This window comes from Fonsecaea multimorphosa, assembly GCF_000836435.1.
Source record: "Fonsecaea multimorphosa CBS 102226 unplaced genomic scaffold supercont1.2, whole genome shotgun sequence".
Classification (NCBI taxonomy): domain Eukaryota; kingdom Fungi; phylum Ascomycota; class Eurotiomycetes; order Chaetothyriales; family Herpotrichiellaceae; genus Fonsecaea; species Fonsecaea multimorphosa.
Genome location: NW_015971636.1, coordinates 2,131,399 through 2,158,402, shown reverse-complemented (window position 1 = coordinate 2,158,402; position 27,004 = coordinate 2,131,399). Strand labels below are relative to the sequence as shown.

At 52.0% G+C, this 27,004-nt stretch overlaps 10 protein-coding genes across 10 annotated transcripts; 6 read left to right on the top strand and 4 right to left on the bottom strand.

Annotated features, from left to right (window-relative positions):
• Nucleotides 1–430: 430 nt before the first annotated feature.
• On the top strand, nt 431–1,426 carry Z520_01731 (uncharacterized protein; the record flags this gene model as incomplete). The annotated part of the gene is made up of 1 exon (XM_016772247.1): nt 431–1,426. One exon carries the CDS (start codon nt 431–433, stop codon nt 1,424–1,426), a length of 996 nt encoding a protein of 331 aa, XP_016637386.1.
• Nucleotides 1,427–3,257: 1,831 nt separating this feature from the next.
• Z520_01730 (uncharacterized protein) lies at nt 3,258–4,441 on the bottom strand (the record flags this gene model as incomplete). The annotated part of the gene is made up of 2 exons (XM_016772246.1): nt 3,258–4,229; nt 4,289–4,441. The coding sequence occupies 2 exons, from the start codon at nt 4,439–4,441 to the stop codon at nt 3,258–3,260; spliced, it is 1,125 nt and encodes a 374-aa protein (XP_016637385.1).
• Nucleotides 4,442–5,955: 1,514 nt separating this feature from the next.
• Nucleotides 5,956–7,346, bottom strand: Z520_01729 (uncharacterized protein; the record flags this gene model as incomplete). Its single annotated transcript, XM_016772245.1, has 2 exons — nt 5,956–6,280; nt 6,340–7,346. 2 exons carry the CDS (start codon nt 7,344–7,346, stop codon nt 5,956–5,958), a joined length of 1,332 nt encoding a protein of 443 aa, XP_016637384.1.
• Nucleotides 7,347–9,854: 2,508 nt separating this feature from the next.
• Z520_01728 (uncharacterized protein) lies at nt 9,855–10,836 on the top strand (the record flags this gene model as incomplete). The annotated part of the gene is made up of 2 exons (XM_016772244.1): nt 9,855–10,008; nt 10,061–10,836. The coding sequence occupies 2 exons, from the start codon at nt 9,855–9,857 to the stop codon at nt 10,834–10,836; spliced, it is 930 nt and encodes a 309-aa protein (XP_016637383.1).
• Nucleotides 10,837–11,427: 591 nt separating this feature from the next.
• Nucleotides 11,428–13,202, top strand: Z520_01727 (uncharacterized protein; the record flags this gene model as incomplete). The annotated part of the gene is made up of 3 exons (XM_016772243.1): nt 11,428–11,640; nt 11,699–11,946; nt 12,008–13,202. The coding sequence occupies 3 exons, from the start codon at nt 11,428–11,430 to the stop codon at nt 13,200–13,202; spliced, it is 1,656 nt and encodes a 551-aa protein (XP_016637382.1).
• A 531-nt stretch (nt 13,203–13,733) lies between these two features.
• On the bottom strand, nt 13,734–14,870 carry Z520_01726 (uncharacterized protein; the record flags this gene model as incomplete). Its single annotated transcript, XM_016772242.1, has 1 exon — nt 13,734–14,870. One exon carries the CDS (start codon nt 14,868–14,870, stop codon nt 13,734–13,736), a length of 1,137 nt encoding a protein of 378 aa, XP_016637381.1.
• Nucleotides 14,871–18,014: 3,144 nt separating this feature from the next.
• Z520_01725 (uncharacterized protein) lies at nt 18,015–20,504 on the top strand (the record flags this gene model as incomplete). Its single annotated transcript, XM_016772241.1, has 2 exons — nt 18,015–18,513; nt 18,568–20,504. The coding sequence occupies 2 exons, from the start codon at nt 18,015–18,017 to the stop codon at nt 20,502–20,504; spliced, it is 2,436 nt and encodes an 811-aa protein (XP_016637380.1).
• Nucleotides 20,505–21,854: 1,350 nt separating this feature from the next.
• On the bottom strand, nt 21,855–23,247 carry Z520_01724 (uncharacterized protein; the record flags this gene model as incomplete). The annotated part of the gene is made up of 2 exons (XM_016772240.1): nt 21,855–22,076; nt 22,159–23,247. The coding sequence occupies 2 exons, from the start codon at nt 23,245–23,247 to the stop codon at nt 21,855–21,857; spliced, it is 1,311 nt and encodes a 436-aa protein (XP_016637379.1).
• A 407-nt stretch (nt 23,248–23,654) lies between these two features.
• Nucleotides 23,655–24,086, top strand: Z520_01723 (uncharacterized protein; the record flags this gene model as incomplete). Its single annotated transcript, XM_016772239.1, has 2 exons — nt 23,655–23,715; nt 23,773–24,086. 2 exons carry the CDS (start codon nt 23,655–23,657, stop codon nt 24,084–24,086), a joined length of 375 nt encoding a protein of 124 aa, XP_016637378.1.
• Nucleotides 24,087–24,907: 821 nt separating this feature from the next.
• Nucleotides 24,908–26,989, top strand: Z520_01722 (uncharacterized protein; the record flags this gene model as incomplete). The annotated part of the gene is made up of 1 exon (XM_016772238.1): nt 24,908–26,989. One exon carries the CDS (start codon nt 24,908–24,910, stop codon nt 26,987–26,989), a length of 2,082 nt encoding a protein of 693 aa, XP_016637377.1.
• Nucleotides 26,990–27,004: the final 15 nt, after the last annotated feature.

The following is a 27,004-nucleotide window of genomic DNA, read 5'->3' as shown; positions in this document are numbered from 1 at the left end:
CTCGAATGGAGTGGCAGGTGAATCGTGCGAAGAGAGCAGGTTCGTGACGGAGCGGTTCCTTCCTCAGATATACCGGTTTCCACTCCTCCTCGTCGAGACACAATCCCGTCATATTCTTAAATCACAGCTCTCACCCTCCCCCCATTTCAACCAAGCAAAGTCTCAAACTCGATCGTCAGTATCGAAGGCTGGAAATAATCATTCGAGTTCTTCTCTGCAACTTCCGACTCATCGCATTTCTTTCACCAAGGTCTCTGAGATCCCTTTCACATCCACCTCATTTTCACCTCTTCGCCTTGAAGTGATTTGGCATTGCTGGCTTGAAGTCTGCGTCGCTGTGTCGAGGGCTATTGTGCGTTACATGAACCTTGCCTACACTCTCCTTCCTCCTTGGTGTCTGTGTCATCATTGAAACTTCGTTAGTTTCATGATGCCGAAAGCGACTGTCACAAAGCCAGCGGCCCTCCGCGAAGCGCGACCGTACCCTCAGAAGCAGCCGGCAAACAGAACACGGACAAATCAGGCATACAAGAGTGCTGCAAGGGGGAATAAGGGAGAGAACCCCCAATGGTTCCGGTTTCTGGACCTCCCTCCGGAGATCAGACTGCAAATCTACGAGCGGTTTGCTGTGGTGGACGAAATCGTCCTTCCGATAAATCCACGAACGGATGTGTTGGCGGCAATGTCTAGGACAATCCAACTTGAAAAGAGATCTAAGAGTGTCCAGGATGTGAAAAAGACGCGAAGGTCACTTCAAGGGGTGTGCCGTCGGATTACTAAGGAGTGGACGCCGATCTTCTTTAGCACAACAACAATCGTGGTCAACCCGTCCCAGTACACCGCAAAGGACTTCGGGGATATCTTCATGAAAACAATGGCAGACAACAAATTGAAATGCATCTCCAGATTGATGTATATCGATCTCTTGGATACACAGCGGACCAGTCTCCGGACAGGTCAAGGTTTGGCTTCCTTTCTGGAAGCTCTCCATGATCATCTGCCGAGACTCACATCTCTGACCAAGATCACGTACTCGGCCGTGTTCAAAAGAATGATTAACATACCCCCTACATACATAGCATTCGATTATCTGGATATCACCGGAAAGCTAAAACTGCTAGAGCAACAAGCCTTGTGCAGTACAGGGTCTAGCTTCCTGAAAGACTGGCAGTCACAGTGGGAAATACGGTACTGGCGAAAAGAATGCAAATTCCTGGAGCTTGTCTTTCGCAGAGAACAATCTCATATTGCCAGGGCAGTGGAAGAGCGACCGGCAGACGAAGGAGCTTGGCAGCTCTGGAATCTAGAGATCACTCCAACCGGCCTCGTTATGACTGGCCCCTCTGTTACTCGAGAGTGCAGTATCGCACACACCGAAGCGGCCTTGACTGCCAAAGAGAATAACGAGCCGACGTCTAAGACCTAGGTCTGAAGAACTGACCAAAGATAGACGGAGTCAACACAAGTGGGCAAGGGATCGAACCGATTTCGACAAATTGCAGACTAGACTCGACAACCCCCACGAAGGAGCGAAGTGCACGTCAACGCGCAAAATCACTTACCATTCTCAAATTCAATTGCTGGAGATCGAAGGGAAACGTATGCAATCGGCAGAAAAGGCCTTTGGAGATGGCCGAAAGTCAAAAACGGAAACGAAAGGGCGGATGCACCCGAAAACACAAACACCATAAAAGCCATTCGTGCGAGTAAGAGCCGTCACACCGTGGCGGGCTCTACTGAGCTGGCAGCCACCTAAAATGGAAATTTCCTAGGAAAAGGAAAAAGAAAAATGGAAGGTGGAAACGGGGACGACTGTGAATTGTCAACTTCAGCCTCGCTGAGCTAGGAGGCCAGGTTTGTTGTCCCAGCACAGAGCTTGCTCTCGGGCTTGCCGAGCACGAATGAAGTACCACAATGCAGCTTTTTACTTGGTAGACTATGCAGGAAAACAGGGCAAAACCCACTGACCAGCTGAAGCCAATGCTTGAAAAAACCCATATCTCGCGTAATTCCACCCCTTCGGCTCGACTGTCCTTCCCACCTCGGCGTCGTCATCATGCACTCTTGCCTCGTTTGACGAGAAACTCAATCTGATTTGGAAAGCAAGGATCTCAGCTCTGTCGGGTTTAAAACTCGCTAAAGGGTACGAGGTATTGTGGACCGAAAGGCATATTGGCACAGAGTGGGTGGCAGGAGTGAAAACACCCACCATCGCCATCCAATCGCGTTGTGCATCGAAACATCGGATCTCGTGAACGCATACGGTACGCAGTAGGTAGGTAAGTCGGATCTTTCCCCGGAGAAAAAGCAATCCGGTTTATTTACGTGAACAAAAGAAGAAGAGGGAAAGGGAAAAGGAAGGGGGAATTGGATAACCGAAGGGCGGGTCATGTACATGGGTGCATGGGTACGTACTTCGAGGTACCATGTGCCACGTTGGCAAACAGGCTAATGCAAGCCACCTGCACCTGGCCTGTGCGTCGTGCCCTCCATCCACGGGGTATCTCCAGGCGTGCATGTGTCTCGGCCGTGTTCGCTCCCCATTCTTTGTCTCTCCTGGAACAGGCGGTGAAGCAGTGAAGTCGCCTTTGAATACAAAGTACTGTGTGGGTAGGTACCTGGGGCTCATCTCGTAGTCGGTTCGGGCTTCACATTGTTCGAGATACTTGCAGGTGTTACTCGGTAAAGTGTGGGAGTTTCGACCGACCCCAAGGATGTCCCAGCCTAGCCTTGGTCAGAGGAAGGTTTGCTAGGGATGTCCTCGTGGCAAAAGCTCAGCCTAGTGATTGACTTTCCTCTGAAATGGCCTTGAACTCTAATTATTGCACACCCTGGTATGTGTGGGAAACTCTATCAACCTCTTCGCCCTGAATCTATGTTGTACTGCGTATACATTGGTCGGGGACTCATCCTCTCTGAGGACATTTGCTGTCGTTGCTGCGTCGAATCACAATCATCCAGGTTCTCGTTATACAATGTGTCGTCGTTTGCGGGATGAAGAACTGCCGGGGCTTTGTTATGTGCCGTCGAGTCCTTTGTCGCGTATTATGTGTATTTCGGACGATTCTTGATGAAAGTGATGCATCTAATCTCGGGGTCGTCTCTCCCTATATGTCCCGATGCGAGTTCAGGAGTCAGGGTCTTGGTTGCAATTTTTGTCCGCGAGTTCTTGTTCGTTTGAGTTCAATCAGTTGGGTGGCCCCCCAGCCAAGTGTGTGCCATCGTGAGCCATAACGAGAGTGCGGCTTCGGAAAGTGTCAATGGCCTCCGTACAGATGGAACATGCCTCGCGAAACGTCTTGGGAGTTCTCGAGCCCTTGTCTGGGAGATATCTGCGGGGTGGGGGGCAGTGTCGATACCGAGTGACTGTACTTTAGGTCGTCCAGAAAGAGCATGAACGGGATCTTGCTATCTTCGAGGGTTGACCAGAAGTCGTAGGCCCTTTCACACGACTTGTTATCCTCTATCAACACCCGAGTTGGGCTGGCTAGGTTCGGCCATTTGATGTAGTAGAAGAGCTTGACCTCCGCATCGGGCGGAGCCTTTCTGTGTTTCTCCAGAAACCTTCGACAGTGTGGCAAGACATAGTCATACCCACGCGTCTTCATAGGGCAACGCACATGGAATAACTCCTCCATGCGCCCGCTCAATACTTCTTCTTGGGTGCCGCTGAGGGCGCGGATCTCGATGCAATGGTCATATTTGCCAGGCCAGAGTCGCATCCAGCGATCCCCTGCAGCTTGGCTGGAGCTGCCTTGAGGAGCGACAAAGATGTCGTTTGGCAAACCCGGCGAGACAGCGGCAGTAGAAGAAGCTGAGAATGTTGGAGTAGTGGATGGTTCACCGGCAACCATGGACTCTGGGAGCCTCTCGGGTGTTTTCGGCGACTGCTGGGTGTCTAATGATCTTCGAGTCACCGGCCTTTGTTTTTTATAGATCTCTGAAACACCACAAACGGCATGGGCCCAGTAATAGATAGCGTTGTTGAAGGACGACTCCCAATTTCTGGAACGTGTTCTCTCGAAATAAGGCCTGAACTCAGGGCAGCCACTAACGGAACAGGCGACGGCCTCGAAGTCGAGCCCGTAGTTCAGGACGGAGGTGCCAGCATCTGGCACGAAAGGAGGGACAATCACTTGTTTGATCTTTGCGTCAAGCCGCTTTGCAATATTGTCAGGCAATTCCAGCTCGAGCTGGAGACGAGCTAGAGCAGAACGATACAATTCCTCCTTGGTAAAAGTATTTTCAATAGTGTTCTTGCAGATCTCCCGGGTGGATCCGTGCTTACCATAGTCTCTGAGAGGTGTTGCACGGCTGTCTGTTTGCGAAATATCGTGCTGCTGTGAAGCGGTAGAGCACGGGGAAGGAAAAACGCAGGCGGTAGGGCATGGCCGATGGTCTTGCTGTCGTTGGAAAGATCAGGTAGAAAGCTAGACGACATGCTGTAGAAAGACAGCGAAGAAAGAGATGCCAACAGGGAAGCCTTGGAGGAGATGGGCGTGTCCTGCATTTTGCATTCCTTTTGAATCCCATCGCACCAACAATAGAGACCTGAGGGTATGGTGCCATGGTGCCATGGTACTCGGTCGTTGGTCCTGATAGATGCAGGATACCTTCATCTGGATTCGCTCTCGCCTGTACCTAGGATGTGTTTAGCACATTTCTAGCCCCGCTTCCGCTATGCACATGATGACGGGTTGAACAGCTCCAAGGGGAAGAAGTTGTCTTGCTATCGAATAGAGTCGAAGAGAACCAGGATGCCAGGGCAAGAAGCGGGGGCGGCTTCGTATCCAGCCTCATTCTTGCAAGCAGACTTAGCCATGAACTTTCTTTTGCGCCATTCAGCCCAATCTGACAGAACCTTAGGCTAGATTGTGTCCCAGATAACCGACTCGGAGAAGGAATTCCAGCATATGTAGGCGATTGGCCTGGCAAAACTCTTCGAGTGTGTCCAATCGCATTTTTGAGAGGCACACTTTCGGGGTTCCAGCTTCACACTAACCTTCCAATATTCGGATCTTGCCATCCTTGGTGCGGTATTTGCGTCGATGAGGTCCTGGCTGTCCAACAAAAGCTGAGGCAAAGTTTGTCATCAAGCGAGTCATGGCCTCTGAGGTGCCTCTGAGATGCCTCTGACTCCTGAGGTGGTTCTTCTAGTGCAATCGACATGCACCCAAGTGGATCTGTGATGGTTCAGAATGGTCAACCCAACACGCGACGGCTAATTAGCCGGTTCACAGGATTTTCGATCTGATCGTATTTGCCAGGAGGACTAGTTCTTGCAGTCCGTCCATTGGATCCTGATGTTGATGCAAGTGCTGGCACTATTTGTGGCCCGCACGCCTCCTAGGCCTCGTGATCACCCTCAATTGACGGGCGTGGCAGCCTTAGCCCATCAAACAGGGAGACGTCTGCCTACCGATGGGCGCAGCTTCTCTTTGATCGAACGTCTTCATGCCCTGTTTGATGTTCGGATCTCCCATCCTAGCCCAGTGAGACAGTGTGGACGAATCAGGTAGAGAGCTACTCTGCTGATTATCATTAACTCGACACAGATGGAAGAGGTGCGGATCGATCATCGTGAGCGCAGGAGGGCCAGGCGCAGCTTCCGTGCAGCAGCACTTGACTCAACCCACCAAGGCCAGTCAACGCGGCACGGATTGCTGCATGGAAAGCAGGGGCCTTTCTGACTAGAGCTTGAGCTGTCTATGGGAATATGTCGAAGAAGTCCTTCCTGAGCTAAACTCTTCGTAGTCTTGAGGGTTCTGGTCGGCTCGGCAGTATGCGTAGTGTATTGCCGATCTGATCGCAACTGGGCAACTATGTATGAGCAACCCACTGTTGCAGAGAAACAACCTGCATTTGCTTAGGTATTGTTGACCTGGCTCTCTAAGTGCGTATTTCCTCTATGGACGGCTCATCAATACATGGACAAGGATTTCAATCCACCCACCTTTACACCAAAGGCTTCGGCTTATCAACCTTCATTCTAGGGACCATTCCTAAGTCGCCCATCTCGGAGTACATCTCAAAAAGAGCCTCCATCGTGTCGACGAAACCTGTCCATCCCAGCCGTCTAGCCTTGTTCATGCACAGGCTACCAAACTTCATCAAGGCGGCATCGCCAAACTCAAAGCTCGCTTGGGGATCCTTGAACGGGTTGTCCGTCAGCTGACCTCCAGAAGCCTTCATGAGCTGTTGCCAGGCCTCCTGATTTGCCGGTTCTGAAGCCCAGGCAACAAATGAAAAAAGGGCGCGAAAGGTCGGCGGAGGGCCGTAGCTGCAACGGAGTTAGCGACCTCGACTGCCCACATTGTTAGTTAGATTTCCTGCACTCACCCCATTGGAGACTCTTTTCCACCTCTGCCTTTTATCTCATGGAACTTGCTCAGATCCTCCTCGGGGGGATGGACACCCTTCTCGACGCCAAACCAACGTGCCAACTCCTCGTAGAAGCGGTCCCAGCTCAACGGTCCTGTGTCCTGGGAATTAAAAGCTTCATTCTTGCACTTGTCCTCCAATACTGCCCACTCGGACAAATAACCCGTCAACATAGCAGACGAATGATGAGCCTCGAATTGCCAGGTATCCCAATCTCCCGGGAAATATAAGGGTTCGCCCTTCTGGGCTTGGACTGCCGCATAGAGGGCGAAGGGATGCAAGGCGTTCATCTGGGCATTGTTGACTGCGCCGAGGATCCAAGCCGGACGGATAACGTTCCACGTGGTGTTGTTGGCTTTGCAGAATTCGAAGAGTGATTTCTCTTGCGGATAGTAAAAGTTTGGTTCAAGGTGCGCCGGTTGCGGATCGGATTCGATGGCCGGTGTGCGACCACGACCAACATGAATGCCGTAGTTCTTGGCGCCAGTTTGAAGCAAAAACCGCTTGGGAATGATCTTAGCAAGTGTGAGAGCCCCGAGGAAGTTGTCGAGCAACGCGCTGTTCACTTTTACCAGTTCATCTGCGTTGGACCACACAGGAGCTCCTGGCGGGGGTTTTGGTTGCAGGTAGGAGTAGAAGAAGATATAGTCGGCCTTGACACCGGCTGAGCTCATTGCATCCGCAATCTTTCTGGGATCTTCGAGAAAATCGACTGCAACGTGTTGTACGCGAGATCGCTGAGACTCTGGAAGCAGAGCCATCATCTCTTTGGGAGGGGGGCGGCGCGATAAGGCGTAGACCTTGCTCCAGCGCTCAGGGCTGTCAAGCAGCACCCGCATGGTATGAAAGCCTGAAATGCCATTGGCACCGGTGACGATAGCTGTGAGATCTTTGATAGACGGATCGTAAGTCGGCAGATTGTGATAGATGCCTTTATGCTTAACGGGATAGCGCTCAGACCCCATTGTGACGTTTCACAAATACCCAGATACAAAAGCACAGGTGGTTTCTTGGGCGATAGAGTGGCACGTATAGAGGGGTAGGCATACCTCTTTATATTTGTCCAAGGAGACAACGGGGTAAGGGAAAAGAGTCTCACCTCGGGCCATCTAATTAGTATTCAGACTTTTCAATTACCATTGCAGGACTGACATGAGACAATAACGCGGGGTTCGTCTCTTGGTTTTCGTCCACCGGACTGGGGACTTGCAGTGGGGCATTTTCGCGATAGGATTCGCTCCCAATCAATACCAAGAGAACTCTAGACCCTGGCCGTCTGCAGTCTGCGCTCCAGGCTTCATCTTCAGCGTAGTACAATTTGGGCAATGAGGAGCACAACCGCGGAACCGACCCATAAAACATTCGGTAAAGGAGACACGGGAGTGAGGAGTCACTGGCGAGCTGGCACCCACCGGGAGTTGATCCAGCCGGATTTGGAGTTGTTCCGGATATTAAGTCCCCCCACCAGGTTTTGCACCAACCTAGTTTTGCACCACTTAATTGATCGCGATCGCCACAGAACAAGTCTCAATTAATCAACCAACTAGATCGTTTATATAAAACTATGACATAAATGCCGCCTATAGGTTACTACTAGTGTCATTCCTAGCGTTTATAGCCTACCTAGACCTACGCGTAGTTATCGTCGCCGCCGCCGTTTATTCTAATACCTCTTTAGCTAGTTATATACTCTCGATACTGACAAAGATCTCGTTTACGTTAATAGCCTTACTCTTTTACTTCTTAGCCTTTACTTAGTCTAGACGCGTCTATAGTCTAGTAATTTATTTATCCTTCTACCTAGTATCTCACTATAAACGCTCAAGAATCTAGCCTATCTTTTTAAGCTAATTACGTATAGGACGAGATAGCGATTCGCGCTAAGTTACCTTAGCTATTAAATCGCTATATACCTTCCGGTTAATTAGCGTATTATAGACGTTATTATCGAGCGCTTTTCGCTTACGTAAAGGCGGCGTTTATAGTGTAAACTAGGCCTTTTCTACGTTAGCTAGGACTAGGCTAGACTTAATAGCCTACCGCGGATTCTATAGATAGATATCACTAGCTTTCTAGCCTATCTTGATATTAGCGATAGTTAGGCCTTCCTAGTTAGCTATTTAATAGATCTCTAGGAACCTAGCCTTCTTTACTAGACTAGCATCGTCGAACCTAGATAGATTAGTAATAGCCTCCTAATAGCGCGACTTAATAAGCGAAAAATAGGTAAGATCGAGAGACTATAAAATATAGCTTAAATAGAGTATAAGATAGTATACTATAATATTATTCTAGTAGTATTTCTATATAAATTCGTATATAATATAACTTTTATAGCTATCTATTAGTAGTATTCGATAGGCGTCGCGGATAGTGTCTTCGTTAGCCGTTTAAGATATAAATATCTAGTCTAGCTAGACTAGACCTATCTCGTTTAATATATAGCTATTATTAGACACTATATATCGATAGATAGAACTACCCTCGTTAAACTAAGTAGTCTAGAGCGATTAGTCTTTAAAGATAACTAGCGATTATAGACGTAAGTCTAGAGCCGATACTATCTTAATAATCGTTATCTATTCGCGCGTCTTAGGCGTTTTTTTAAGTAATCTAGTAGTAGCTAATATACTAATAACTAATTAGTTACTATAGATATCTAGAGCCGTACTAGATTTGTCTATATTCTAGCTATTCTTAGACTATATATTATATCGCTCTTTAACGCCTACTAGGTCGCTAAACTAGTTTACTAATAACTTAGAAAGGGTATAATTAACGCGTTTAGTATAGATCTTTTAGTCTACCTTAGTTCTAACGTTAGGATTCCGTTCTAGATATCGTAGTAGCTAGTTAATTCTAACGCGTCGAGGGTCGTCGTTTAACTCGCTAATTATCCCTACGAGATCTTAGATAGTTCGATAGCTAGGCGCGTATTCTTATACTTCTAGATCGAGTATCTATCTCTTTAATAGAGTCTTCTATTAGTTTAATAATAGCTACTACGATTCGTAGGATAATAAAAGCGATTGATAGCCCTATAGACGGCGAACTAGTGTAGAATAATAGACGTCGTTTACGGCCGCGGCCGCGCGAATAGAGGGATATCTACGTTATTAATAGTCTATAATAGTCTATTAGATCCTAGCCTCTCGATTCGATGTTATTGACGCGTGATTAATGGCTAATTAGTTACGTGATGGTTAGTATAAGTTGGTAGTATCGAGGTGGTGAGGTTGTAGAACGCGTGGTGCAAAACTAGGTTGGTACAAAACCTGGTGGGGGGTCTTACGCTTATCTAATACGCGGGACTTGTAGGCTGTCACGTGATGGGGTGCGGAGAAGATTGTTGATGCCACACGCCATCCACGCGAAGGGAATTGCTACTGGATAGCCAAGTCACACTCCCATGTTCAGGTCCCTCATATTCCATAACAAAGCGTCCGGCGGAACCTGCTACCACAGTAGAGAAAATGCTCAACTGGCACGATTTTGACGCAGTCTTTCAGCCAAAGGCTGACTATGCCTACGACGCCCGAACGGTAGAGAGCATCATCAAGCACCGCAAGGAGTTCGGCGACCAACTATTCTTTGACCGCATCTGGAGGACAATTGGGCTTACAAGACGTGAGATTACGCTCTGCATCAGCGTGTGTCCGTTTACTGATCAAGAAATCAGCTGCAAGGAATAACTATCCACCCCGGTCCAACCAGGATCTGCGCAATTTGTGGTCCAAGATCGTTCAGTCCACGGCTCCCGAGGAGCAGAAACTCGCCCTTCTTTACTACCTGCTCAGAGACTGTCGCCAGCTGCAAAACGCCGACTTGAACTTTGCCCGAAGAACACACCTCCCTCAAAGATGGCAGCTTCTCATGGCCGGCTTATGGGAACTCGATCACGCTCAATTCTCTCGCGCCCTTGAACACCTCACAGACCCTTCGCTAACACCCACCTTCACCGACGAGATCCTCCTTACCCTACTCCGACATCCAAAATGCGAGCCTTCATTGGCGACCGCCTACTACATTGCTATGTCCCCACCACTGGAAGATCCAGCGGTGCTCGAGGCGTATTATGAGTTAATCATAACCAATAACCTAGTGGAGGCATATTATTTCGCACAAAGACAAAACGAAGCAAAACACAAAATGCTGTTTGACAAACTTGTTGTTGCCGTACATCAGAACAGCCCTGGACAATCTCGTTCGGAGCGAGCTGCGCTTCTTGTTGGGCTGCCGTTGACCGCGCAGGAGGAAGCTTGGTTCGAGCGTTGCATATTGGACGGTGCAGCTTCCAAGCTGCCTGGTGCGAAGGACTCGCTCATGGCAAGGACAATCGCCATGGGAAGGTCAACAAGTGATTCAACTGCGCTGAGCAGGCTCAAAGGCGACAGCATTGGGGGGATCAACTGGGAGGTCGTGAGAGCGGGAATTGCCGATGCGGTGCCCCATTGACATCAATTCAGCGTCTAATTACCATTATGGAATCGACACAGCTGTCATCCAAACAAAACTCTTCTGTGGGAAATACTTCTATGCTCCTCTACAACTCTCGACTGTCACCGGACATATCCCGCTGCATTCGACCTTTAGCTTACCTGTGCCGCGCTATTTAGGCCCGCGATGACGCAGAAATTTGATCAAAACCGGGACTGGCCGCGTGTACCAAAACATCGTGTTCATTGGAACCAGAACTACGTTACTACAACGCTGCTCATACCCCAGAGCTTTAACTACCCAGCAACAGCCGTGCTGCCGTCCTAGAAAGACTCTCCCAAACCACTGGCATGGTGGGCTTTCTTTTTGCGCGCTGCGCCTCGCGCAGTCGCGTCACCGAACACCTCGAGTGAAAGTACTATTCCTCAAGACGGGGCTGACTGCGGAAACAAGGGGGGATTCACTGAATTTCTGAAGATCGTGGATTTGGAAATGAACCGTCGGCCAGGATGAACTCTTGCCAGTGTTTCAAGGGTGTGGCTCAATGAAAATTCTCATTCACTCGCAGACGCGCGCACTCAGCTTCGAGCTCTACACTTCCAGCTGACGATGCGCCCAGCCCTGGTTCTTGGTTGTCTCTCGACAGTGTTGGCCACAAATGATTTAGTCCGCCTCGAATACACGTCTTACAAAGGCACAGCTCTTCCGAATGGCATCACTCAGTGGCTTGGGATGCGATATGCCGCACCGCCGACGGGCAGTTTGAGATTCGCTGCACCCCAAGATCCTCCCGTCACCGACGATATCCGCGTAGCTGACAAGGTGACTTATATATACACTTCACGGCCCGGTTCTCAGCTATCGCTAACTACATCTTCAGCACGGTGCCCTCTGCTTTGGAACGGGTAGCAATGCTCACGACCCAACATTATCCGAAGACTGTCTCTTCCTGGATGTCTACGCTCCAAGCCGCGCGACCAACACCTCCAGTCTGCCGGTCTATTTCTTCATTCAAGGTGGTGGCTTCAACTTCAACTCCAATTCGAATCACAACGGCAGCGGCTTGATCACCACGTCTGGCCATGGGCTTATCGTCGTGACCTTTAACTACCGCGTTGGGCCATATGGGTTTCTCGCCAGTCGGGAAATCCAAGACTCGCCTTCCGCCAGCTTGAACAACGGTCTAAAGGACCAAAGCTCTTGAATGGGTGCAGAAGTACATATCCCAGTTCGGCGGAGACCCCAAGCATGTTGTTCTCGGAGGAGATTCCGCAGGTGCCGCATCCATCGCCTACCATCTAACGGCATACGGCGGTCGAGATGACGGATTATTTGTCGCTGCAGCCGCCGAATCGGTCAGTTTCGCACCCATCCTGACCGTCGAGGAAAGTCAGTACCAGTACGACAACCTAGCGAAAAGCCTAGGCTGCGCGCCTCGCACCGCCAGCAGTCAAGATGCAACCGTCAAGGATGACACGCTGTCGTGTCTCCGCTCCAAGACAACAGCACAGTTTCAGGCCCAAACCCACAATGTGCCGCCGTATCCAGGTGCCCAAAACCCGCCTCTGTACATGTGGAACCCGGTCCTGGACAACGCCCTGATTCAAAACTACACCTACGCCGCCTTTGACAACGGCAACTTTCTGAGAGTCCCCGTCCTGTTCGGCGACGACACCAACGGCGGGACGATCTTCACTCCTCGGGGGACATCCAGCCAGGCCCAGTCCAACACGTTCCTGCACAACCAATTCCCGCAACTGACGATCGACCAGCTCCAGCGTCTCGACCAACTATACCCAAACAACGGGCCTCAATTCCCCAACTCGGGCTCCTGGTGGCGACAAGTCTCCAACGTCTACGGGGACATGCGGTACATGTGTCCGAACCTGTTCATCTCGTCGGCCTACGCGCGGTACGGCGTGCCGCAAAACTGGAACTACTGGTACAACGTGGCCGACGCGGCCCAAATCCGCCAGGGCTTGGGGGTGCCGCACACGGTCGAGCTCGCGGCCATCTGGGGGCCCGACAACATCCCCAACGGCGCCAGCCCGGCGAGCTACCGCAACGGCGGTCCGAATGCGTGGATCGTGCCACTCATGCAGGGGTATTGGATCAGCTTCATTCGCGTCCTGGACCCGAATCCGTTCAGGATCCAGGGCGCACCCATGTGGCGGGAGTTTACGCTGGCAGACGAGGAGGGCAGCGCTGGTGCTGGTGCTGGTGCTGGTGACGGCGACAATGACGGTGTTAGTGGTGGCGGTGGTGGTGACTGGATGAGAATGCTCTTCGACACGGCCGACACGACGGGCATGGCCGCGGTCAGCACCGCCGTCAGGAAGAGGTGTCAATACCTCAATTCGATCGGCTTGGCGCTCAAGCAGTAGCGGACTGCCTCTAACTGACTGAACGCCACGTGGTTATGGTCGCTCCTTCATGTGCCGATGGTGATTCGCGATCTTCGGCGGCGTGCGTACGATGAGATAGATGGGTGCTTGGTGCTTGGTCGGTCGGTCGGTTGGGTTACTTAAGTTGTGCCCTCTTCTGGACACAAGACCCAAGAGCGCGTTGCAGGATACGAACCACAAAAAGAGACTTGCGCGGTGACCAAATGACGTGTGACTGGGTCCGCAGCGAACAGGATACCAGAAGCCCGCAACCAGTTGTACGAAATAACTAGAAAAACTCAAGACTTAAGGGCTCGGACCTTCCAAATTCTACATCACATCAATCTATCGCGAACTACGTGACTAGAAACTGCGGATTCCACAGACATCCAAATGTCTATATATATGTTCCGCGCAGCGCCCGAGCTCCTTTCTGATCTTCATCCACGTAACTCCAATATTCACATAGCTTCAACGAGTACCTAGGTATATATGCCAACCCGGCCATCTCGATACTGGACCGCACATACCCTACCAGATGGCCAGACATCGGAGCTCCAGACTCTCCCTGGGCTCTTCGTTCTCGGTCCCCGGCAGATCCACGCTGGAATGCAAAGTGCCGCCGGCGGCGACAGTCTCCTTGTCGCGGTTGCTGTCAAAGAGACCAATGACCAGCACCTCCTCGGGCTCCTGCTGGCTGATAAAGTACCACTTCTGTCCCGACGACCAGCGGGCGAGGTACGACTCGGTGTCGTGTGTTTCCTTGGAGTCCGGGGAGATGCCGAGGTTGGGCGTCTTGACCACGACGGGGACGTAGTCGCTCTCGAGGAACGTGCGCGCGTCGCCCAGGGCCAGGGGATCACGGCGCACGCGCTTCAAGGGCCGCCAGATGGAGTACAGCGCCCAGCGGGGTCCGAGGCCGGACTCGGCGTACTCTTCTCTCAGCGATTTCCCCTGGGCGAGCAGTTCCTCCTCGGCGTCGATGATGGGCTGCGCGACGGCCGTCATTGTCGGGTGGTACTTTCTCAAGTGCATCCGGGCGCCGTTGGGCGCGTAGTCCAGGTGGACTTTCGGGGCGGGACTGGCGCCGCCGTGTTGCTTGGAGAAGCCGATGAACTGGGGGAAACCGAGTTCGAGATCCTTCTCTTCCTGCGACTTCTCTTGCGGCTGCTGCTGCTGTTCTTCCTTTTGGTCCCCGTGGCCTGCATGGGTAGCTAGGGCGTCTGCTTCGGACCAGATGGCGCTGCGCAGAAGAAGAGCTTCGGTGATGACGGTCTTCGCGCCCGTGACTTGCTTAACCATCTCCTCCGTCTCGGGAACGTAGAGTTTCTTCAGCAAGTTAGGGTCACTCCAACTCTCACGGGTATAAGGGGCCGCGTTCATGCTTGTTGGGTGACGGATGGCAGTGAAGCCGTGGGTGTCGAGCTGGGCGGCGCCTTCCTTTGCCTTGGGCAGTTCAGCAATGGTTGGGACAGGGCGCATGTCGATGAGAGGTTGAAGCCGCACGTCACCGAACTCAGCCATGGCAGGGAGATGGAAGTTGTGAGGGGATGGGGTTGGGGTCTGGCCCTGAGGGATGTAGCGCAACTTGCCATAATACTGAGGCTCGTCGGAAGGAGGAGAGGAGAGGGTTTGGGTGAAGGTGGTGGTGGTTGTCGTGGTCGACATGGTGGAGGTAGCGAGGATTGGGTTATAGAAGGCACGAAAATAGGGAGGTGAGAGAGAAGCAGCACGAGGACGAGGATGGAGACGGAACGAATTACCTGGGAGAGGGAGGGTGAGGCTGCATGTTTTATACCTACAACATGAGTAAGACACGAGATAGACGCGGCGAGGCGCCCATTAGGGTTCCTGGGAGTATGTTTGTGATAAGACGAGAAAGGCAAGAGAGAGATGAGACTTGGGAGGAGAGGGGTTCATTGATTGATGGACGATGGGATCGATTGATTGAGTGAATGGAGATGAATTGATAACTGCGCGGGTGGTGCTCAAGTCCGCCGGGCAAAGTGAACCCCGCAACGTTCAACACAAATTCCTGATCAGGCAAGAGAGATATGCAAGGTGCCAGTGTGCCAGTGCAGCTCACACGTTCCCCTTCCAAGATTGTATACGAGAAGCATCCTATTTCACGTGCACCTTCAACATTAGATACCGTCGCATTCCACGCCTGGGAGATGATGAAGAACTTGAAGACCTCGCCGCTTGATGACAATGACAATGTCCGTGTCCATGCCGAGCGCAGTCTGTCGACGGTCAAGGATGAAGACGCCCTAACATCACCAAAGCCTTACACACGTTGACCTGAGATTGCTTTGCACGCACATTGTCAAAGACTGCTGACCCATTCGGTCTCGACTTCTCAGTAAGTGTTGACCTATACAGAAGGCACTCGCAATTTGTCCTCAGGGCGACGCCGGCATCATCGATCCTCAATCGAGTAATCCAAGCATTGGGTACGAAGCCATTATTGTGCTGAAGCTTCACCAGAGCATTCACCAGGCCAAACACCAGCAACAACGAATGAGAAAGAAAACAAAGGATCAAGCTTACCGGCCGCGAAGCTCTCTGAAAATGAAAAAGTCCTCAGCCACTGCCCGGGTATTATCGCAGTCACTGATCGCTGGACAGTTGACAGGTCTTGCCCAGCAGAAAAGACGAGCTTCTAGACATAAGCCTTCTGGCCATCCAGCTGCTCAGGACATGGAAAAAAAGGTTCAGTGTACGGTGAGAATGTGGCTTTCGCAGCCTTTTGACCAAGGTAGGGCTGGCAGCCTCGAATCTGGAGTTGATTGCTAATGGGCAGGACCATATACCACGGAAAACCACTCACATGTTGACCTCCTAGGTATAGGCCAAGTCAACTCACGCACGAGATCAAGCGTCTCGACTTGGCCAATAGAAAGGCCGTCATTTTTGATCGGCTCTTGCAGCACCACCATTTGTCGTTTCCACTTCCACTTCCAGATGGGACCCCTCATCAAGGCACGTCCGTCCCAGATCCCCCTCGGCAAAGCCACCCCTGACTCGATACCCCATACGGCACAAGGACGGATCAGATGTGATGGAACGGCTGTTTCCGCCACATGCACAGCACCTATTGCTGGTGCCGGACAAGGATACGGATACTTTCGTTAACGACCTGATCGACGCATGGCCCGGCAATCTTGCATACGAGGGTTAGCGTTTGCTGAACTTTGGGGGTGGATAGATCCTCAACAACGAGCTCCCAGCCTTGAGACAGCCGGAGAAAGAGGAGGGTTTGTCAAGACGGGATAAAGACCTCGTTTGTGCCGAGCTCTCCATGATCTCAGGGTTTGGGGACAGAGTCGAAGAGATACCAGAGTGGAACCAAGCGTCAAGTTGTCAGATTGGAGCATGAAGACTCTTCGATCCAGCCTCGTCCGTTGCGACGTTGGGCATTGCGATAGAGTCAATAGAGTGGCATTGTCATCGGCTCGCTTCGTCCCTATCCTACAGTAGCTGCGGTATTTTTCCTCTTCCAACCTCTTTTCCGAGCAGCCCATGGCAGCACATGGCACCCTGGGGGGACAAGTCCGACGGCCAACTCGTCGAGCTGATGCCTTGTGGTGCTCTCGTGGATCTCGCCGGTATCTGGATCAGGCAGGATTCAGTGCGTGGGAATGAATGGCACCCAGATGGGGTGAGTGACCCAAAGTCAATCGGTGGTCAGGCATCAGGGTGGATACAGTGAATAGAGCGACTAGAATGACCAGAACTTGAAGGACTAGAGTCCGGACAGCCGAGCGCAGGCTGCACATCGCGTCCGCAGCTCGTGGCCAGTGGCTCGGATGCAGGCATAAATACCGCTAAGCCTAATGGGGGTGGTGATGCATGAGTTCCTCACACCACCCCTCAATTGCCCTCATTGCCCTCCATTGCCCTCCAAAGCTTTCAAAGGCGTCCAAAGCCACCCACCAGCCGCTCCATCAAACAAATTCCTCACATGTTCGTGCCATTCCAAAGTTTATGCATCTCCTGATATTCCTTGGCCAACCTATTACCCCCCCTGTCCTCCACTGTCCTCCATTACCATCAGATCATGTCAGCGGCAACTTCCCTTCTATGCTCCAAAGGGTTGCAGAGCTTCCCGCCTGTTGACTCCCATTGGGTGCCATCTCATTCCCAGTCTTCAAAGCTCCCCTGCCAGCGTCCTCACTCGTACATTTCTCGTATCCGTGGATCCGTGCTCTGGCCGCGTCAGGAAGGTTTCGCCAGCCTTTTGCTCTTCCTTGGGGGAACAGTCAGCTTGCTCACGATGCAGCTCGCTCCAAAGCATATGCTCCGGATCAACCACCTGTAACCTTGTTCGGACACGTGCAGGGATCGAGCAGCTCGCATTGAATGCACTCTGATGCAACCAACTTGGTGCATAACTGGAGGCGACAAGTCTAGACGGCGAGTATGGTAAAAGAATGTCCCTCGTCCCCATTCATCCCCATCACAATGCTTGTCGACCTGGTGCCGCTACCGAGAGATTAGCAATGAAATCAACCCACGGTGCCTGCCGCCATCCGTTACGACAAGGTTTCCTGTTGTCATGATTTGATCCTGGGTTACAATACGTAGCTATCCATCCATCTGTAGGCAGGCAGTAGATGTGATCATCATTGACTGGTATATAAACCTTTCCTCGTTTCCGCCTGTCGTCACCTAAACCTCACTCTCCTCTCACCACAACCTCACCTCTACCTCCTCCAAGCTAAACACTCAAACCTCCCTTCCGTTCTTGCTCCTTATAGATCTCCTTCTCAGGATCGGTTTCAGTCGTCTTCCTTGTCATCTTCTTCCACCATGTCGCCCACCGTCCTGGAGGATGTCTCTGCCGAGAGCATCTCGCCCTACGGGAAAGCCCGCTCTACCGCCAAGGGCGAGCCTCTCAGCAGCGAGGAATTGAAGCTCCAGGATGACTACATGCGAGCGAGTCTCTATCTCTGCCTGGGCATGCTTTACCTCAAAAAGAACCCTCTCCTCAAAGAGCCGCTCAGTCTCGAGCATCTGAAAGCCAGACTCCTTGGACACTGGGGGTCCGACGCCGGTCAAGTTTTCACCTATGTCAACATGAACCGCCTGATCAAAAAGTATGACCTCGACGTCATCTTCATTTCTGGACCGGGACACGGAGCGCCCGCCGTCATCTCTCAAGCCTACCTGGAGGGTGTCTATAGCGAAGTTTACCCGGACAAATCCGAAGATGAAGAAGGCATGCGGAAATTCTTCAAGCAGTTCTCTTTTCCCGGCGGCATCGGTAGCCATGCTACCCCAGAGACGCCTGGCAGTTTGCACGAGGGAGGTGAGTAACAGTACCACGAACCCCATAATCGGTGCCAACTAACATTCTGCCTAGGTGAGCTCGGATACAGTATTTCACATGCATTCGGCACTGTCTTCGACCACCCCAACCTGATCGCTTTGACGATGGTCGGCGATGGTGAGGCCGAGACGGGTCCTTTGGCAACCAGCTGGCACAGCACCAAATTCCTCAACCCCATCACCGACGGGGCCGTTCTCCCTGTTCTTCACCTCAATGGCTACAAGATCAACAACCCTACCGTGCTCGCCCGTATCAGCCACCGAGAGCTGGAGGCGCTGTTCGTCGGCTATGGTTGGACTCCGTATTTCGTCGAAGGAAGCGATCCCCTGAGCATGCACCAGGCCATGGCTGCCACCTTGGAAAAGTGCGTCTTGGAGATTCGAGCCCACCAAAAGAAAGCACGTGAATCAGGAAAGGCGTTCCGGCCTCTGTGGCCTATGATCGTCCTTCGAAGCCCCAAGGGCTGGACTGGGCCACGAACAGTGGATGGTCACTACCTCGAAGGCTTCTGGCGAGCCCATCAAATTCCCCTTCCAGACGTGGCGTCTAGCCCCGAGCATCTGAAGCTCCTTGAACAGTGGATGAAGAGCTATACACCTGAGAAGTACTTTGGAGAGGACGGTAAACTGATCCCAGCTCTGAAGAAGCTGGTGCCAGAAGGCAACCGGCGGATGGCTGCGAACCCTATCGCCAACGGTGGACTCTTGAAGAAGCCGCTGCTCATGCCCGACTTCCGTGACTACGAGATTGCATGCGACAAAGGGGGCGTTACAGAAGCACCCAGCATGTCGAACATGGCCGTCTTCCTGCGAGACATCATCTCGAAGAACCCACACAACTTCCGCCTTTTCGGACCAGATGAGACAGAATCCAACAAGCTCGCCGGAGTCTACAAGGCTGGCAAGAAAGTGTGGATGGGCGAATACTTTGAAGAAGATGAAGACGGTGGCAACCTGGCCTTCGAAGGCCGTGTCATGGAGATACTCAGCGAGCATACCGTGGAAGGTTGGCTCGAAGGCTACCTTCTGTCTGGGCGCCATGGGATGCTCAACAGCTACGAGCCTTTCATCCACATTATCGACTCGATGGTCAACCAGCACTGCAAGTGGATTGAGAAATGCCTCGAAGTCGAATGGCGTGCCAAGATTGCCTCTCTCAACATCTTGTTGACGGCGACTGTCTGGCGTCAAGACCACAACGGCTTCACCCATCAAGATCCCGGTTTCCTGGATGTTGTGTGCAACAAGTCTCCCGAAGTGGTCCGCATCTACTTGCCGCCGGACGGAAACTGCCTCCTGTCCGTGATGGACCACTGCTTCCGGAGCAGCAACTACGTCAACGTCATCGTGGCCGACAAGCAGAACCACCTGCAATATCTCGACATGGAAGCGGCCATCGAGCACTGCACCAAGGGCGCGGGCATCTGGGATTGGGCCTCCAACGACCAAGGCCAAGAGCCCGACGTCGTCATGGCCTCGTGCGGTGACGTGCCGACCATGGAATCTCTGGCCGCGACGGCTCTGCTCCGGGAGTACGTTCCCGAGCTTAAGATCCGCTTTGTCAACGTGGTGGACCTCTTCAAGCTGATCCCAGAACACGATCACCCCCACGGCATGTCCCAGCGGGAATTCGAGTCGATTTTCACGCCCAACCGGCCCGTCATCTTCAACTTCCACTCCTACCCCTGGCTCATCCACCGTCTGACGGCCCAGCGACCCAGCCAGGCCAACCTGCACGTGCGCGGCTACAACGAGAAAGGCAACATCGACACCCCTCTGGAGCTGGCCATCCGCAACCGCACCGACCGGTTCAGCCTTGCCATTGAGGCGCTGGACAGGATGCCCGAGCTGGGCAACAAGGGTGCCAGCGCCAGGGAGAAGCTGCTCAGCTCGCAGATCAAGTACCGCACCATTGCCTTCAACGAGGGTATCGACCCCGAGGAGATCAGGAAGTGGGTGTGGCCCTTTTAAATCGATGGTCATAAGGCTTCGGGGAAGCAAAAGGAAAGCAGACGAGTCTGCCATGGACATGGACGTAGATATCGACATTGAGTCTCAAGGGATGGGATTTCGGACCAAAAGGCGATATGATTCACGAGCTTGATCGCGCGCGCGAGGGGGGACAGTAATAGATATATCATCACGAACGATTTACTATTAGAAGGAATTTGGACTGTAATTGATTGCGATGTTTTGTTATGGTCGTTCAAGACTCCCCGAGCAACCCCTTGTTCCGTGTTTCTCTTGTGTCGAGGCAATCGATAATTATGATTCATTCCCTCCAGGTCAGATGGAGCGGGCTAACCTACACCTTCTATTACTACACAGGGCTGAAAGACTTCTCAGCATCGTTCCACACTGAATAACAACTTGTACACTTCCCACACTTTGACAAGCGATCTGTACTGTATCCACCCGGGAGTGGTGGGACTGGAACTGAAGACTCGACAAAAGACCTCCCACTCCCCTTTTCTCTTTTTTTTACTTCTCGTAGGGGAACTCGATGTTGACGACGGACATAGGAACAGTACCCCTAGGTAGATTCTTGTCGCTTCGTTTCCGTTTCCACGACTCTCGGAAGTAAAGGCCCCGTGGCGATGAGCCATGTCAAGAGCGGGCCAGTGACCGGATAACCCGCACGAGTTCAGGGGAGAGTGTCCTCAATGGGAGGGGACCATCTCAGGAGGGGATGTATATATATATATATATATACCGAGTATTCTTTGAGCATGTACTCAATCCAAGAATCAGCTGCGTAAAGCTTGGGCAGCGGACCTATTTTTTTGCTGAGATACCTTCAGCGTGCTTTGTGCCCCCAGGGAGATCGGCTTAGAATCATCCATGAGGGAGGCATCAAGGCAAAAGGGGGAGCGGGGCATTTGGTCCCTCTTTTGCAGAATGATTGCGAAACGCCTCTGAGATGAAGCATAATTACGAGGAAGAAAGCCTTGCGTCAAGTGAGTCAGTGCTGGCGAGGCCGAGCCATCTTTCCACGGCCCTGGCGCCAGAGACAGAGATCTCTTGTCATGTCCGCTGGTCTCTATGTTGAGGGCCCTTTGGGTTTTTCTTCAAACATCCAATTTCAAGCCTGGATCCAGCAACCGCTCGCTGCCTTCGAGGAGTATATGTAGCCAGTACAAGCCTCACTGCTAACAAAGCCTAGAAACGCCCTTGCTTATTCATCCGTGGAAAAACCACTCCCTCCTTTCTTTCCCAAAGTTCCCAAAATGGCCCAGATGACATTTGCTATCGTCGTCGTCTTCGTTCTGCGTTTTCCGGACAAAAAGTCGCTGCGCTTCTCCCCGTCTTCGTGTGCCCTCGCTATGCACCTTCGCTTCCGAATTCGGCCGTCCACTCGGCGTTTCGTTTCAGATCTTCCCCAGATACGGTCGGTCTACTCGCTTTTATCGCGCGAATAAAGTCTTTCACGGTCAGCGGAGGCTCGAGGAGTTGTTCCGAGTCAACATCCACCCAGGTCATTTCCTTTGCTCCAGGGTCCCCCGGAGAGCACGGCGTGAGTTTCTCGACACCGTCAACCATGACCTGATTCCCGCCACGGGCAATTTGTTAGCAATTCAATTCGAAGCCAGTATGAAACAGGGGGGTGGGGAGTGGTCGGACTTACCTTCTTGTAATGCGTGGCTGTTTGAATCTTCCTCACCGGCTGCATCAAGGCATCTTGCACCGCAATGCTGATATCGCTCCCGGAATATCCTTCGCTCAAGTCTGCCAGCGCCTTGTAGTCCGCTTGTGTCATCTCGCATTTCGTGTCTCCAACAGCGAGCTCAAACATCCGCATTCGTGCCGGTTTGTCGGGCAACGAGATATGCACTCTTCGCTGGAAACGTCGGCGGATGGCCGCATCTAGCTGCCAGGGAATATTTGTTGCGCCGAGAATCAGGACGCCACGAGAATCCTTTCCTACTCCATCCATTTGGACGAGCAGCTCAGTTTTGATACGCCTTGACGCTTCAGATTCGCCTTCACCTCGAGGTCCACACAAGGCATCGACCTCGTCAATAAAGATGATTGCCGGCTTGTTTTCTCTTGCCATGTTGAAGAGTTGTTTGACCAGCCGTTCTGACTCTCCCATCCACTTGCTCACCAAATCCGACGAACTCACACTAAAAAAAGTGCTGTTTGCCTCGGTCGCCACAGCTTTTGCGAGGTATGATTTACCCGTACCGGGCGGTCCATAGAGTAATATTCCTTTCCAAGGTTGTCGTTTGCCCTGAAACAAATGGGGGAATTTGATGGGAAGGATGACGGCCTCTTTCAATGCTTCTTTTGCGCCTTCCAGACCAGCCACGTCCTCCCATTTTACATTGGGTTTGTCCGTCAAAATTGCCCCCATTAATTGTCCTCGGAGTTTCTTCGAATCTGCATCTTCTTCATCTTTGTCTCCTGCTTCTCCTTTGCCCGCGCCGTTCACAGCTTTTCCGTTGACCCCCATTGCGGCGGGCTTTTTGCGATTGGACGAATCGTTCGTCTGAATATGGGCTTTCAGTTTCTCCGCTCGATCCATGTATTCGCCCGCCTTTGCACGGATCATTTCCTTTGACTTTGGATTCTTTTCCCATTTCAGGGCAAGCATGAAGAGTTCGAGGGCGGCATAGTACTGTTGGTAGGCTTGTTCGTAGGAACCGGCGGTGTCAAGCTCAATGGCTTTCTTCACCGTATCGATTGCGCGGCCAAGGAAGTCGGTGTTGGACATTCTGAGCAGCAAAGCTCTGGAGCTGGAGACGGAGAGGTAGGACGGAAGATAAGGTGTCGTAGAGGTACCTCGACCAGATACAGTTGAGGTAAACAAGCGGCGAGATCTTCTTGACGACTGGCTTTGGGCCGCAGTGGAGACGAACGAAAAGCGTCTGTCCAGCTGTTCGAGCACAAGTATACGAGGGTCCAGCAAAATGGTCTCAGAGTCGCGTGAATGCCAGATTCAGAAGATCGTAGAGTCGTCACAAAGCAGTAAAGGTGAAGGTGGGATGGGAACGGAGATGGCGCACCGGCATTTGCCCCGCGGATTGCCCTGCGCACTAGAACCGTTTCCCATTCCAGCCATGTACAAATCCCTTACAAATCTTTCCCTCGCAATTAGATTCACTCCTTGACCGGCACGCCATGGAAGACGACAGAAGTAAGCTGCAGGCCTTATCTGAAGCTCTACAAAAATTTCAAGACGGTCGGGAACACACTGACCCGGGCACGCTACCTGTTATGTTCTAACCTTCGGCCACAGATCTCCAAACCGCAGTGGAAGCACGTCAAAAACTCGAAGCACAGCAGCAAGAAAACAAGGCTGTCCAGAAAGAATTCGCCTCTCTATCCGATGATGCGGGAATCTACAAACTAGTCGGCCCGGTACTGCTGAAGCAGGACAAGAAGGAGGCTGTAAATGCGGTCGACGGCCGGCTCGACTTCATCAACAAGGAAATAGCCAGGCGGGAAGCCAGGATCAAGGAGCTGCAGGAAGGAAGCGAAAAGAAGAGGGTCGAACTGATGCAGCTCCAACAAAAGATACAGATGGCCGCGCAAGAGCAGGGTGCAGGCTGAAGAGATATTTGAGCACATTGCCTGGAGCTGGGAGTGACAACTGGCACAGTCTTCGGAGGAAGACATGGTGTATTGAGGCCGCATCATATCCAGTGCCATTCCTTATCAGAGTCGCCACCGATTTCCGGCATCGCACCCCCTAGGTGAGGCTGAACCTGCCGCACTCGCCCGAATCGATCCCCTCGAGTCGTTTGAGAGGAGCAATGGCCGCTCTCTGTCTGGCTATACTCAATGGGAAGTCCAGGACGTAAAGCCAGTTCAAGACATTCTACCAGGTACTATTGGAGTTCGCGTGGGACCATGCCACCCAGCATATTCCCCAACATCACTTGGCTCCTCAAGAGGTGGTGCGAGATACACTGCGAACAGATACGTGGAAACTTTACAAAGGGATATGCAGTGGTAGCCTGCGACAGTCGGCATGCAATTGCTCGAAGCTATTCCGCCAGTCAAGCGCTCCGAGATGCGTTGGCTCCCACCACGGGACAAAACGAGTTGTAGGCGACTGGATTGATGATGAAGCATGAAACCAGTCAAATTCTTGTAGGATGACGATCAAGTATGAAGGCTGTCCTTCTTGAACTTCTGTAGGCGAGGCTGAGGCGGCGTTGATCTCCAAGGCTGCGGGCGCCCTTTCTCTCTCTAGATTTGATTGGTGGATCTGGGGCAAGGCTTGGCGGCGTAATTTTTTCTTGTCTTCTCCAAACTTGAACCTATCGACCTGTGCACAAGCTGTTAACCACCCTCACCACAGGTTGTCGCTCAAGTGTTGGGCCTCTGCTGCTGAACTCCCTCTTCAACGCTGGATCAATCCTTTCAAAATGCCTCGCGAGGGTAAGAAGCGGGGCAGGCGACAGCAGGAGAAAGAGGGAAAGACCTCTGCAAAGCGCCTCAAAACCGAACATACCCGTGACGAAGAAATTCCAAGTGAAGTTGTGGTGGAGGGCGATGCCGGAGATGACTTCATAAGCTTCGATGTTGAGAGGCCGCAAGGAATCCAGGAACCGCAAGAAGAAACCCAGTTTCACGGACTGCTAACCCCGGAAGAACAAGAGTACTATGCAAACGTCAACACAAAAATCGTTGCAAATGATTTCGAGTCCCCAGAAGACCGTGATGTTTTCCTCGAGGCAGTGCACAGAGAGACTGAAGGCAAAGAAATGAAGGTCGCATCCAGTCAATCTTGTTCTAGATATCTAGAGAAGATCATCATGCTGTCCACTCCGGAACAGCTGCGACACCTTTTCAGCAAGTTCCTTGGAAACCTCACCTATCTTGTGCGGCATCGGTTCGGAAGTCATTGCTGTGAGACGCTTTTTCTAGAAGCGGCGAAACACGTGGAAAGGGAGCCTCATGTGGAGGAAGCCAGCGAGACTGATTTGGTTGGCTTTGAGAACCTCTTTCTTCGCGCCGCAGAAGAGCTTGAGCCAAACATGGGCTTTCTTCTCACTGACAGATTTGCTTCACACACCATTCGAGTGTTGTTCCTCGTGCTGTCGGGCCTGTCATTAGAGGATGATTCGGTCAAGGCGATGGTCGCTAGCAAAAGAAAGGAAAAGCTCGAAGCACCAGTCGAAAAAGAGACCGAGACGCACGAGAGCAAACGTGTCGTGCCCAAGACGTTCCGCAACGCTCTTGGCAAGTTAATTAGCAGTGCAATTTCGGCACTGGACACGACCTACTTGAGAGCATTGGCTACACATCCGACTGGCAATCCTGTCTTACAGTTACTTTTACGTGTCGAACTCTCAGCATCCGGCAAGAATAAGGCAGCAGAAGAGAATTCGGTCTTTCGAAAATTGTTACCAGATCAAGAGCTGGAGGAGGATTCTGAGAGTGCTAAATTCATCTCTGGGTTGATTTATGATCCTACTGGCTCACATTTAGTCGAGATTCTGGTCAAGCAGCTTCCTGGCAAAGCATTCAAGAAGCTCTACAAGCACGTGCTGAAACCACGGCTCGGGAGCATGTCTAAAAATGATACAGCAAGCTATGTGGCGATGAGGATTCTCGAACGGCTAGGTAAAGATGATCTTGATGAAGCAAAGACATTGATATTGGCAGAGCTGCCAGTCCTCATTTCCCGGCGGAGGACTGGCCTGATCAGGGTCCTGATCGAACGATGTGCTTTGCGAGGAGTGGATCTGCAGGATGTGTCGGATGTGATCAAGTCAGAATACAGCAGCGACGGAGAGGAATTCCTGCCTAATCTTCTGAGCTTCAGACCGATGGAAGTACCAGAACAGCCAGCGGACAAAGACGGGAACAAGGGCACACAAACTTCGACCCCAAAGACTGATGTTCATGGCTCCCTACTGGCTCAGACGATGCTCCAAAATCCAAGGACCTGCACGGTTGTACAGGACAGTCTGTTATCACCGGACCCTAAAGTGCTGATGGCAATGTCACGCGATCCAGCTTCGTCGCGCGTCGTCCAATCTGCGTTGTCTCCGACAGAAAGCAATATGCAATTCAGACGGGAGTTTGTCCCTCGTTTCTATGGACACATCAGCGACCTAGCACAAGACCTTACTGGCTCTTACGTGGCTGACGCCCTATGGTCAGCCACGGACGGGCTTCATTTCATGAAAGAGCGTCTAGCCGGAGAGCTCGCCAGCAATGAAAGTCAACTTCGAGACTCGCCGTTCGGCCGGAATGTTTGGAAGAACTGGGCCATGGACTTGTACCACCGACGGCCTGGTGAATGGCGCGCTCTTGCCAAGGGTCTAGGTCAGAGCCGCACCATGGCTGTGCCTTTGAAGGAAGCACCAGGGCAAGAGAGAAAGAAGACGCCGATCGAGCTCGCGCGCGAGAGACATTCTCAGAAGGTGAATTCGCACAGCGCTAAGAACAGCCATGCTGCAGCGAGATCCACAAACGCTGTGGTTCGAACCAATGCCTAAGCCTGAGGGATGAGG